The sequence below is a fragment of the Stomoxys calcitrans genome, chromosome 4, assembly GCF_963082655.1.
Source record: "Stomoxys calcitrans chromosome 4, idStoCalc2.1, whole genome shotgun sequence".
Classification (NCBI taxonomy): Eukaryota; Metazoa; Arthropoda; class Insecta; order Diptera; family Muscidae; genus Stomoxys; species Stomoxys calcitrans.
Genome location: NC_081555.1, coordinates 1767539 through 1781865, shown reverse-complemented (window position 1 = coordinate 1781865; position 14327 = coordinate 1767539). Strand labels below are relative to the sequence as shown.

Sequence of the window (14327 nt, the reverse complement as noted above, 5' to 3'; positions counted from 1 at the left end):
GATGTCATGAAAGAAAGGAGGAAAATTGCGCCCTCTATAGGCGCGATGTATCTCATCTTATAGGACACATTCAGTGCCAAAAAATTTAACTTTGCCGACATCAATTGATATTCAGATAAAAAGTAAAATATCGATTGTGCCATCGAAATTTTGCCAGCTCCAGCACAAACCCCTTGAAAATCGTGAGTTAGAACAAATTTTAAATGTTTATAAAGAAGAAATAGTTTCTTTTTATTTAATTAGTATCTTTTTTTTGTTCTTAGGTAAAACACACATTCTTTGCTTTTAAGAATACCATCGAAACTTAAAGTCTTGCACACAACTTTGATTGGTTCCCAATTAAGTTGAATATTATTTCTCATTGATTTGTTGTGTTTGTGGATTTGTTTTTAAATATGTGGTGTAAATTTTAGTAATTTTTCTTTTACTTTCGCAATTTTCAATAAATATTTATTCAATAAATATTATTAAATATAATTATGACTACAACTTAATTAAATGTTTCACATGAATTTCTCATATTTTTCGATTTTGTAAAGGGGGAAAATGTAGTTTTTTGAAGAAGAAGAAGAATAAACGAAAAACAAACGAAGAAAAGGTTCGTGTGGAAAGTAAATAGTTACACAAGAAAACTAGAATGGAAATAATTGTCATATGAATTTGTTTCGAGTGAAAAAAATATATGTTTGGTTTGTTTTTTTTTCTAAATGACTTTATGATGAGTTTCTTTTTTTATAATTTTTTTCCCTCCATTTTAGTCTAAAGAGTAGGCTATCATTATTATTTTTCAATTATTTGGTAAACTTATGTTTTCATTTACTTCAATAATGTTTCAATATTTTACAACACACACACGCAGGTTTTGAACATTCATTCTGTTACTTGTTGCATTTTGTTTTTTTTTTTTTTTTTTCTTTTTGTATCATATTGTTATTAAATATTAGGTTTCTGTTTTATTTATTTTTTCTTTTTTATAAACTATGATTTGTTTTTACTGTTGCCTAATTATTAAGTTCATAAACTAAGTTTTTGTTTTTCTTTTTTATTTTATTATTATTATTTTTATATGTTGGTATTAAAGGTATATTTTTTTGTATACGATTGCTAATCAAGTTTGGTTTTATTTGTTGCAGTTTTTACAAGTGTTTGGATTCGTTTTTAGACTGATCATCGAAGTTGTTTCTTGTGTTTCTTCTTCCATCGTGTTCTTTCTATACAGCTTACCACAATGCTTTGCTGGTCAAGCGGCAAATGCTGGATAGTTCGAGTTACGACGACAAGTGTACGGCGAAAATGTCTTATGTGTATCTCATTGTATCGCCTAACGACATCTCCCCTTCCATTAGCCTAATCGTCTTGGAAAGTGGTTTAAAATCTTTTGACTCTTTTTTTAATGTTTTATTGAATTTTCGCCGTTTTTCACTTTGCAAATTATGAACTCTATGGTGGCTAAAGTCACCTAATAAATGCATATCATTTTCATATATAAATATTTGTCGTTTACTCCTTACTCCTTCTAAACTATAAAATTTATTTTTTCTTTTAATTATTTCGGATTTTATTATGCCTCTATAGATTGTAGATGTATTATTATTTTTTTTTTTTACATTTATATGTGAACAAATCAATTGAAATCAAACTTTAAATCAGTTTATATTGTTTTTTTTTTGAGGTAAAATTGTAAGCTACTTATAACTGCTATAAATCGAAATTATATTTCTTATTTGGTTATGGTGAAGCCCTTTCACTTGTAGAAGCTATTCATTAAAATGCTTTGCGAATGAGAGATATATTGAAGCTTTATCAATGTCTGATTGGGCGAAAGACGATATCAAATAAAATATCTAGTGCACAATTTGATGAAGATTGTATTATAATCAGGACAATTAAAAAAATCTGCAGGAAAGATAAATCAGCTGTTGAGTTGCAATTTTTGAATTACCAACAGTTGATATGTTTGGCGCTACCTTCGTTTGCTGTATCCTAGAATATAATTATGGTTACTACACCCTTGGATCATAAGATAGCAATTAGCACCATACAGATTGGAACTTTGAGTTCTGATCCATGTGGTGTTCATCGTTATCATAAGAGGCTCAAATGAGAGCCACCAGACACTTCTACAGGCGATTGCCTGTTGTGATATTTCGATACAATTTGCCAAGGGAAAAAATATTTATCTCAGCGTCAATTGGCCAGGGAATTGGACCTAAACGAAATATGTGTTGTATACTATTGAAACAATAGTCACAGGGTCAAATTCATAATATTATTACTGATATCTGAAAAACGGGAAGAATAATCCTGCTACTAACATCAGGTTAAGACGGGGAAAGAACGGAAATTTTCACCTATTTACCTTCTTTGGGTCATTGGAATGTATTCGATACGGTTAGCTTTGTCCCATTCTATTAAACAGGATATTCCCAAATTGACAAATTACTATTTTACCTATACTATCATACGTTTAAAAACTTCTCAACAAAGAGGTGTCGCACGCCCTTCGGACTCGTCTGTAAAAACGAGGCCCCTTATCATTAAACTTGAATCGGGCAACATTTATTGATATGTGAAAAGATTGTCCCTGAACCTTAATGGAATGTTCATGGGCATATTTGCATTTGAATTTGACTTTAGCAATAGGGTAAACGTCTAGCTTTACGCTAATGCCAATTATTTCTTTGTAAAGAGCTGCCAAATCTTCATGGTCGTCCATAAATGGTCGTTGTGTCTGAGAACATTGATAAAGAGCTGGCAAAATGTCGGTGGCACTATCGACACTAATGATATTAAATTTTTCGACTGAATATCGATTGATATTTTTCCGACTCTGAGTTTATATTTTAAGATAGATATCGCCTATAGAGGGCACAATTTTCGTCCGATTAGCCTAACATTTTCTACAATGTTTGCTCTCATGACTTCCAACTGGTTTTATTAACCTTGGTTTTATGTAGTCTATGCATTGATATTCTCTTCTTCTATATAAATCGATCTCCTGATTTTTAATTCTCATTTTTGTTTGGGAATTTAACGACACTATTGATACTATGGATATTTTTTATTAAAACTATCGAAAATATCGAATGTTGCTATTATCGATAGTTTGCCAGCTCTACATTGATGCCATGCGTGAACTTCGTCAAAACTGGTCATGACTGTTCTGCTTGAGCAACGTACGATGGTCAATTCTGACTGGTTCACTTCTATTTGGGGTTTTGGGAGAAACAAGAGAAGACGAATGATTTTTCACCATGACAATGCGAGCTCTAACAAATCGGCTAACGGCACGGAATAGCTTTAAGCACCACACAGCCTGGAACATCGAGGTCGAGGTGGTGTTCATTGCTGTCACGAGAAGCTTAGCTGCGAGCTAGTACAGGTTGCGGATAGTGGAATGCTCCATACGGAGTAGCTGCAACGGTAGTCGCGGGCAATCAGCGGTAAAGAGCGGTCCATTAGAGGCCGGGTGCCACCGGCTTTTGATTAAAAGCAGAATGCCTGTGATCTCGATAGGACTAAGCGTATTATTGGTGCCTTTAAACATCCAATTGCCATAACGTTACCGCGGCGATCGCTACCATGAATCGGAAGAAGCTTGCTCACCTATGGAGCTTGATGAGGATCATACCGTTCACATATAGACATATGGCAACAACAACCTAGCAGGTGATAAATTCTGTTCTTGGAGACCCATCGTCTTCTATAGTATAAGAAGATACTATATATTAAATTAAGATCGATCAAGATCAGTAAATCATATGTGACCATATCTAAAATTAGAACAATGTGAAAAAAATTCTATATGGATATCACAACAAGAATTCCAATATATATCATTAGGGTAAAATTTGATAAATTCGAAGAAAGAAAATTAGAAGCAAAAATTCTTGAAGCTCCCAAATCAAAATGTTCGATCCAATTTACAAAAGAGGACCGATGTGAACCAAACTCAACAGTTTAAACTGAAAGAAGTAGAATGATTAGTTTGTGGTCTACACAGATTTGTTATACTCAGCTCGAGTAGTAAAATTTTCGGATCAATTTAATTTATATGAATTGAAGCTAATCAACAATTCCCAGTTCAGTAGTTGAACCGACATACAGACGGACAAACTACAGCTAGTCATGGCTTATTCGTTGGTAACATAATTTTGCGGGCACTATCCTAGCATGGGATAACTATGAGCACCCCATTGGCTGGAACTTTGAGCTCCGATCTGTGTGCTGTTCATTGTTATCACAAGAAGCTCAGCTGAGAGCTACCGGGCCCATACACAGGTTGCAGATAGTGGAATGCTTCGTATACGGAGCGGTTATAGGTGCAGACGCGGACAATCAGCGATATCGAGCGGAGAGTCTCAGTGAAAGGCTGGGCGGCACCGAGTATTGCATAAATACTGAATGCCTATGATGCTCGATATTTGACAATCATTTGACTATCATGTGATCGATCCTTTGGACCAGAACGAGCTTGCTCACCAAAAGGAGCTAGACGAGGATCGCCACCTCCACATATAGACATATGGCTACAAGAAGAAAAACAACAGACACTATACTCGTATAGTGCCTGAGGAACATACAATTCTTAAAGTCAGAAAATAAGTTGAGAAATTGGTTTCTTAAATGAAATGATATTAGCGGAACTAATTTATTTGAAATTCAAAATATTTAACAAGAATATCGATACAAAATATATTGAAGCATTAATGGTAAATGAGCCCACATACCACATTTGAATCAATCCACGAAATGAGTTTCCCCAGTATAACAGTTATAATACAAACATTTTTCCTTAAAAAAAAAATAAACATTGTGAGAAAAAAAAAAACAATTGCTGGTAATAGTGGTGAATACAAGTGTGTTGTGTAGTTCTTTTGTCTTTGTTGCAAGTTCGCTTAAACAAAGCCTATGGGATATTACAATTATGGTTTGATTAATTGGATAAACATTGCCATAGAGTCCAAAAAGTAGGTTGTAGTAAAATATTTTTTCCTTGTTGTATTATTTGTAATTTGTTTCTTAGTATCATGTCTCTCTTCTTTTCTTTTGTTTTTTCTTTTTTGTTTTTGTAGTAATAGTTCGATGCCAAAAATATGTTTGTTATATTTGTTTTTAAGTATAGTGATTTAGTTTATTAGTGTCATTTTTCTCCCCTGCGTCCGCTGTGTCTGTTGGGTGGTGGTTGCTTAGCCATTGTGTTATATGTGTAATTATATATACACACTCACACACACATACATATATGGAGAGAGGCGGGGTCGGGAACAGACAGACAGTACTTGAAATACAAAGTTCATAATTTGGGAAAGTCTGGAGGAAGGTGGTTTTATTAGAAAATATGTCGCTTAATAATTTTCCAAAAGACAAATAAAAAATACAAATTATATTTTTTTGGGGGGATTTATTTTTTTAGGGGGGTTGGGATTTCATTTATTTTTGTAGAATATGTTATAAGTGTTTGATGATTTTTTTTCTTCGTCTTTTTAGATGTCCCCGATACTTTCTTGGTGAAGAGAAGTACCAAGTCTTAAATTTCTAAAAAAAAAATCTAATAGTAATTTCTTGTGTTTATATATAAATCGTAGTTGATTTGTTTTTTTCCTTTTTCATTTTATTCATTTATAGCCAAAAGTTTAAGCATATCATTTGCTTGGTATAGTGTTGTTCGTTTTTGTTTGTTTTACTCTATTATTTGGGAATTTTCATTCAATTTTTTTTTCGTGTTTTTTGAAAAATGACCTAAAGTTTTTGGTTGGGTTGGGGTTTTGCTGTTGGTTTTTGCTAAAACTATAAGTTTTCTCTTTTTTTTTTGTTACTTTTTATTTATAGTAGTTACTACGTTTGCTGCATTTTTATTTAAGTGTGTTTTTGTTTTGTTGTTGTTGTTATTTCTTTATAATTTCGATTACGACAATGTTGAACCAACTAATCCTCATTGTTTTGGAACAGATAGCTGCTGTTTGGCTGTTCGCTTGTTTGTAATTCTTGTGTAGAATTTATAGAGATTCTTATTAAGTCGGATGTTCTTTTTGCTTCCTTTTGGTTAAAAACAAAATAGTAGAATTTCATTTAATTTTTATTTGCTTTTTTTATTATTTGTTTTAAGTAATTAAATAGAAATGTGTTGAGTTTTCTTGTTTTATTTTTTTTTGTTTGTTTGTTAAGATTAAAATTTATGGCAGTCACTTAAAGTCGTTTTGTTGTTGTTGTTAAATAGGAAAAATTAACATAAAAATAATTGTATATGCAGTTGATGTTTGTTTATAGTTTATCATAATCATAATAACTAATTATGAATATTCTTAAAAGCGAAACTTAAATATTTTTTACAATATGGCAATTCGGCAAGTGAGAGAGAACTTAAAAAGACATACGACATACGAATGAGTTCTGGATTTCACTTTTGCACTGAACAAATTGATTTTAGGGGAAAAGTAAAACCCCAAACATACCCGATTAACATTAGATAAGTAGACAGACTGGTTTTTGGAGGGTTCTTGAGAAAGAAACAACAACATTAAAATAAAGTTATCTAAGCAATTGCTAAACCACATGTAATTAGCATCTACCACGCCACCATGTCTGTTGCATCACAGCAATAAATCTGGTATAAATTGGGCGCTGTGGCCCAGCCTAATCTAACGCTTTGCTACCGTTACTGGTCACTCACACTGTCTGATTGCAAAACATGTCTAGAGACTAAAATTTACATGTAATGATGTCTGCAGAAGTAGTGAGCACTTGGACAATAAAGAAACCTATAGATTCTCTCTTATTCCGCTTACCGAAGACATAGTCTAGTTTAGACATTTTCACAAAGTGATACAATGGTTGTTGAAAACTGAAAACTCTTTTACATGCCTTGACATGACAATGGTTTAAATTGTCTAAGTCTTAATAACAACTGAATTGGTATTGAAAAACTCACCCAAATTCAAAGGCGACGGCATAATAACCTCTTCAAAACGATGGAAGTTTCTTGAAATTTGTGAACCTTGTGCTTTTCCCTAAATTTTAATAAAATTAAGTTTCTGTTAAAAAAATAGTGACAAATTTGAGCTTGGCGCTATGGGGAATAACTTTGAGTACCTCACAGGCTGGAACTTTAAGCTCAGATCCATGTAGTGTTCATCGTTATAATTAGAAGCTTAGCTGAGAGCCACCAGACGCTTCTTCTGGTTACGGATAGTGGAATGCTCCGTACGAGAGTCCGGGCGAAAAAGTAGTACTCTGCTTATAGAGGGGAGCAAAATGGCAACAAAATTTGATTGGCAACGCTTTGCATTCCACAACGCTTAATCATTGAATAAATATGTTGCATTCTTTCTCTTTTAGTATTGAAATTTGTAAGCATGGCGGTACACTCTAGATTCAAATAAAATTAAGTTTCTATTAAAAAAAATAGCGACACATTTGCGCTTGGAGCTATATGGGATAACTATGAGTACCACACAGGCTGGTATTTTGAACTCAGATAGTGGAATGCTCCGTACGAAGTAGCTGTAACTGCAGTCGCGGACAATCAGCACCATCGGGTGGAAAGTCTCAGCGTGAGCCCGGGCGAAAAAGTAGTATTCTGCTTATAGAGACCAGCAAAATGGTAACAAAATTCTATTGGCAAAGCTTGGCATTCCAGAACGTTTAATCATTGAATAAAAATGTTGCATTCTTTATCTTTTAGGACTGTCAATCCGATTGAATGATGTCACTAATAAACGGAGATACGCCAAGCCGCTTAGGTTAGGTAGAAAAAAGGGTACAGATATTTATCCGCCCCATGCCACTATGGACATACACCTAAGCCAGTAATCGGCTTGTTGTGCGCTCTGAAAACTATAAAGTAACCTCTAAAAAGAAAATTTTAATTTGGGATTTCCGTGCTACTTACAAAATTTTTAATTGTTTTCAACACCACTCCCCTAAGTTGGTTCATGTCTGGTATTGTGCCAAGCCATTTTTCAAAATTATTGATGTTGTGAGGCTATTTGACAAAAAAGAATAATTAATTATTTTTAACTTAATTAAACTTCTCTCAAATAGCCTCCCAACATACATAAAGCACCAGTCTTATCTCTGAACCATGGTAATTATATTAAATGCAATTATAACTATGGTTTACAACCACAAAGCAGTTAAGTAAAATCAATTTGTTGAAATTGATACAAATTTAATAAATTAAATTAAAATCATAATGTTGCCCTTTTTGTTTACATGTTTGTTGTTGTTGTTAAAACTTGGTGTTACGAGATTTTAGAATGAGCGCAGAAGATCGATGCACTTGGAATGCTGTTCTACGTTCGGCTAATGGAACAAATGTTCTGTCATAGCCAATTAAAGTAAAGTAAGAAAGGACTGATTGAAATTTTCCCAAATGATTTTTGCTATTGCCTAAGGTTACAGTTTCGTATGTGCATAAGTTTATACCTATTGACTAGTTTTTATAAAACTACTGTAAAATCCTAGAACAAAAACAAAACTCTAACGTTCTAAACCTTTGATCTCGGATGTTGTTGTGGCATTGCCTCATTTAGCCTTTCTCACACCAAAATTAAATGTAGATGGTAAATAACTAAAATTTTCTAACTTAAACAAATTATTGAATACTGCTTAATTTCCTTTTAAATATTAATGTAATATAGAAATTAAAAATAACTATATCATAAATTATATGCTATTTACCGCGCGCGTCTCTTAATTTTAGTTTTTTTTATTTTTATTAATATTTTCACTTAGCTTGTAATGTATTACCACAAAACGGGAAACGTTAACGGCAAGGCAGTCGTCTCAATTCATCCGCATTGTGATTATTGAGATTCTCGATTATGGTAAGAAAAACTTAATCGATAACTGATGATTAATCGATAGAGAAATTTCATATATTTACAAAAAACGTTGTTTTTGATGATGGGGTTGCAAAATGGGTTAAGAATGTAAATTGAAATGTGTGTGTCAATTGTTGTTGCTTGTTGCTGTTGTTGTTGTTGACGTTGTCGTCGTCCCGTTATTGTGTTAGTAGTGTTTTGCAAAAGTTGCCGTTGTTGTTACTCTATTTTCCTGGTAGCCGCATTAGAACCTGAGGAAGCTATGGATGTGTTGGATGAAGATGTTGATGTTGAGGCTGATTTTGGATTGGCTGAATGATGCAGATGTTGAGTGGTGTGGTTGTCTTTGAATGATGTTGAGTGTTGTTGATGTTGATTGTTGTCTCTGCAGGCCATCATTCCAGGTCATCGTCGATCATCTATGTATAGGGTGTTTTTTTCCCCCAGTATTATCGTTATCGGTCAGCCAAACATTCAGTACAAAATTATTTACATTTTCAAGTGCATGCATGTGAGCAAACATGACGTTTTTTTTTTTGTTTTTAACAAGATTTACATACATTTATTGAGAGAATATGTTGAAAAAAGAGAAGAGAAAATTTTTGTTATAATCCTTAAGCGATTGCTGTTTTCACTACTCTAAATTTTAAATATCAACATTACAAATAATACAAACGTTTAAAATAAAGTAAGTCTTAAACAAAAGTATTTGCCTTAAATAAAAATAATGTAGTACAATAAATCTACAAATTATGAATACGCACTATAAATAAAATAAATTAGTAATTGTCGCTATAAGAAAACTCCTAAATATCGAAACAAGAACAAAAACAATAATCTTGAATAAATTTTAAACTGACAGGCTACAGTATAAAGTAAAATCGGCAATGTTTTTATCTTCACTTTCGGATCACTCTTAGATCTCTACAAACATTTTATTATGATTACCTATGAAAAATCAAACAATACGAGTACAACCTTACAAGTTAGCAAAATTCATTAAAAACTAAAAAAAGATGGGGTTCAGAAAATAACCCATACCCAAGAGATAGAAAATTTTTCTTTTAAACAGGTCTGGAATATTGCCCAAAAAAGTTATTTGTTAGGTCCAATTAGAACCCCAAGAAATTGTGGAGGGAAAAAGTTAAATAAGTAGTAATACTACTTAAATCAATTTTATTATCTTTGCATCTACAGCAGTTATATTTGCTGGCTCGAATCTTGTATACCCTCAAACATGGATCGTCTGTGTCAAAGGTTTTCTATTCTTAGACAGGAACAAAGGTATAAGAAGCTTCACAAAATTTCCATATGAACTTAACCCATTCCTTGTCATTCCTTTCACTCACACGATTACGGCAATATAAAAATTTTAAAATCTTCATATTTACGAAAATAACTAACAAAGTTTTTTCTTGCAATATAATGCCACGAAGATTTTTTTCCTTTTTAAAAATTAAAACTCTTAAATATATTGAAAAAAAAAAAAAATAATAATAATAAAATAAAACCATGGATCGCATTTGTCGAGTTCTATGCGTGGTATCTCTTTTAGGCAAACAAAGAATATTGAATAAGAACTGTTATGCTATTGGAGCTATATCAAGTTATAGTCCGATTCGGAACATTAATGAATGCTGAACATTGTAGAATTCATTGTGTGATATTTCAGTTCATTCGGTTTAGAATTGCGCCTTGTAGGGGCTCAAGAAGCAAAATCGGGAGATCGGTTTATATGGGAGCTGTATCAGGCCATTGATCGATTCAGAAAATATTAGACATGTATGTTGAAGGTCATGAGAGAAGCCGTTGTACAAAATTTCTGCCAAATCGGATAAGAATTGCGCCCTCTAGAGGCTCAAGAAGTCAAGATCCCAGATCGGTTTATATCGCAGCTACATCAGGTTATGTACCGATTTGCGCCATACTAAGCACAGTTATTGGATGTCATAACAAAACACCTCATGCAATAATTCTGCCAAATCGGATGAGAATTGGGTGCTCTATTGGCTCAAGATCCCAGATCGGTTTACATGCAAGACATACCAGATTATGAACCGATTTGAATCATACTTAACATACTTGTTGGAAGTGATACCAAAACACAACGTGCAAGATTTCAATCAAATCGGACGACAATTGAGTCCCATCGAGGCTCAAGAAGTCAAGACCCAATATTGGTTTATATGGCAGCTATATCAAAACATTTACCGATTTGAACCGTACTTAGCGCAGATGTTGGAAGTGATACCAAAACACCACGTGCAAAATTACAGCCAAATCGGATAAGAATTGCGCCCTTTAAAAGCTGATGAAATCAAGACCCAAGATCGGTTTATAGCTATATCAAAACATGGACCGATTTGGCCCATTTATAATCCTAACCGACCTACACTAATAAAAAGTATTTGTGCAAAATTTCAAGCTGCCCGCTTTACTCCTTCGAAAGTTAGCGTTCTTTCGAAAGACAGACTAACGGACGGACAGACTGACGGACATGGCTAGATCGGCTTAACATGACATGACGATCAATAATATATATACTATGGGGTCTCAGAAGCATATTTCGAGGTGTTACAAACATAATGACGAAATTAGTATACCCCCATCCTATGGTGGAGGATATAAAAACAATACTACGTCAATATAAATCCTCCAGGATGGGAGATTGAGGTGTATGCGTGACAAGGATTTGTCGTAAGATTTCCCTCGAATCGAGCCTATATGGGTGAGTACATGATAGGTTTGCTGTGCTTGTAAGCGTAAAATATCAAATATCACTCACGCACAAATCTGTAACGGGAACTAATAAACATATATATCTAAAACGATGTAGTCCACTTACCATCACAACCGACCCACTATATCAAAAAGAAATATTTCTGCGAAATTTTAAACTGCTGGTTGTTCGATTGACGAGCAAGAATATAAATATTATTTTGACAAACGGATTGATGAAGTGATTTTAGTCTCAACAAATCAAATTATTCGTAACTTATGAGAACTTATATCCAATTTGGCTAATCAAAATTGTCATCTCGAATTGGCATGTATGGACGTGCTTGGCATGACAAATTTTATTCAAATTTAAAAAAAATTAGGCCCTCCAAAAGATTAAGTAAGAAAACAGAAGGGCGTAACTCTACTTTATATGCCAAATCAGAGGATTTTATTATAAAAAAAATTCTAAAATTGGTAACGAGAAAGTTTAGATTAGATATCGAAAAGGGGCGTACCCTATCCTCTACCGCAATTAGATGTATTTTTATAAAATACATCGTGGCACAGAGGTTAGCATGTCCGCCTATGACGCCGAACGCCTGGGTTCAAATCCTGGAGTGAACATCAGAAAAATTTTCAGCCGTGGTTATCCCCTTACAAATGCTAGCTACATTTGTGAGTTATCCTGCAATGTTAAACTTCTCTACCAAGTGGTGTCGCTATGCGACACACCGTTCACACTCGATATAAAAAAGGAGGCCTCTTATCATTGAGATTAAACTTTAATTGAACTGCACTTATTGATATGAGAGAAGTTTGCCCCTGTTCCTAAGTGGAATGTTCATGGGCAAAATTTGTATTTGAGAGGTGATACATAACTAAAGCCTCACAAATGTCGCTAAAATTAGTAAGGGGTAAACACCGTTGAATACTTTTTCTCCGATGTTCTCGCCAGAATTCGAAACCAGTCTATACATGTGAAAATTTTACTCTATGCCCCACGGTAGCTTCGTTTTAAAGGCTGGTCAACGAAAAGTTCTCCCTTTTTGGTAGTCGGGCAGCTTGATTCCGGGGAAGTGTTACATGGCTAAAGGCGTCACAAGAGTTAATCGCATTGAATAACCATCGATGTTCCTTTTGTTCATGGAACCACAATTACTTGATTTCGACAGAGGGACGGGAAATGATAATTTGATTCAGAATGGCTATATTATATTGTAGAATCTTTACAAATCAATCTATATATTATTATACCCCCACCTTCCTATTGTGATGGGTATAAGCAAGCATTCAAGTGTCTCCTTTAACGACAATCCCAGCAAAAAATAACTATTCAGATATATGTAAATATTCCTCATTGTCAAAAGAGCTTACGAAAGAAAATATCACATATCGTCTATACAGGAAAATCTGGATCGGAAAGGATGTCTTCCATTCGCTTAGGTTTATTTTTCGACAAAGACAAAAAGGATATCAATATTTTCAAGAAACATGTGTACATTAAACTTTTGCAAAATCCATTTTTAGTTTTCTTTTTAGAAAAAACTTAATTTTCATTAAAGAGCAGATAAGAAAAAAAAAAACAAAATCAACAAAACAATGTAAAAAACAAAAATTATCGTTATCAGGCAAAAAAAAAAAAAGATTTTGGAACAGAAATGTAACTATATAAATGAATAAAAATCAATTAATCGCAGATTGATCACTTACCATGGCTTTGTTGCTCCGAATGTTGCACCGCACTGGCCGATAGCATTTGGCCCGGCACTAAGGCGGCCGTTGACGATGATGTTGAACTAACGGAAGGCGAAGATATTGCTATACTACCAGGTTGTACTGTACCAGCACCGGTATTGGTACTCTCGTCAGAGGTACGCTTAAAGAAATTATGCTGCAGGGCATAATAGGGTGTTACACGTGTCTTTGGATCAAAGTCCAACATTCGCAAAATCAAGTCTTTGAATTTCAAGTAGTCTGCCACAGAATGACCGGGTTCATCCATGCGTCTGCCGCCAGGTCCACCCGTTTCGACGCCCAATATATCATGCAATTTTCGAGACCCAGGCGGTTTGTATTTGCGCCCGTTTTGACTTTTCTTCAAGACATACGAACCATCCGAGACTACTTTATCAAAGAATTTACGAGTCTTGTGCGCTTGATCCAGCAGATATTTGGGTGGCATGCCTAAAACCTCGACGATTTTATTCATTTGATCGACTTCGTTGCAACCCGAGAACAGGGGCTCGCCAGTATGCATTTCAACTAAAATACAACCCAATGACCACATATCAATGGCCAAGTCATAAGGTATACCCAGTAAGACTTCCGGTGAACGATAGAAGCGCGATTGTATATATTGGTATATCTGTGCAAAAACAAACGAAAAGAAAAACAGTGATTATCACGCTCACGTTACGTTAATGCGATGACAGTCAATACTCACTCTTTGTCCCAGCTGACACGAACTGCCAAAATCAACGATTTTGATGGCCGACCGTTTCGGATTACAAAGTAATATATTCTCGGGTTTAAGATCACAGTGGATTATATTCAGTTCGGGAGTACTCAAGAAGAGCAAAGCAGTGCATAGCTGTTGAGCAAATTTTCGCGTTAAGTTCAATGAAACACCACGAAAATTTGTGTTACGCAATAAATCATACAAATTATAGGATAATAATTCAAATACTAAACATAAATGATTGCGCCACATAAAATGCCTTTTAAGTTTAACTGCAAAGAAATATGAAATGGAAAATATTAAAAAACACAGAGCTTTAAGGG

The 14327-nt window shown here is 34.1% G+C and overlaps 1 protein-coding gene across 2 annotated transcripts in view; it reads right to left on the bottom strand.

The window, feature by feature from the left end:
- Window positions 1–14327, bottom strand: part of LOC106091473 (serine/threonine-protein kinase minibrain) — a 77420-nt gene that overhangs the window by 12568 nt on the left and 50525 nt on the right. For both annotated transcript variants that reach the window (XM_013258001.2, XM_013258000.2), the window contains 2 exons: window positions 13990–14276; window positions 13257–13911 (listed from right to left, as the gene is read on the bottom strand). In XM_013258001.2, the coding sequence (XP_013113455.1) occupies window positions 13257–13911; window positions 13990–14276 (942 nt within the window). The remainder of the gene's footprint in view (window positions 1–13256; window positions 13912–13989; window positions 14277–14327) is intronic.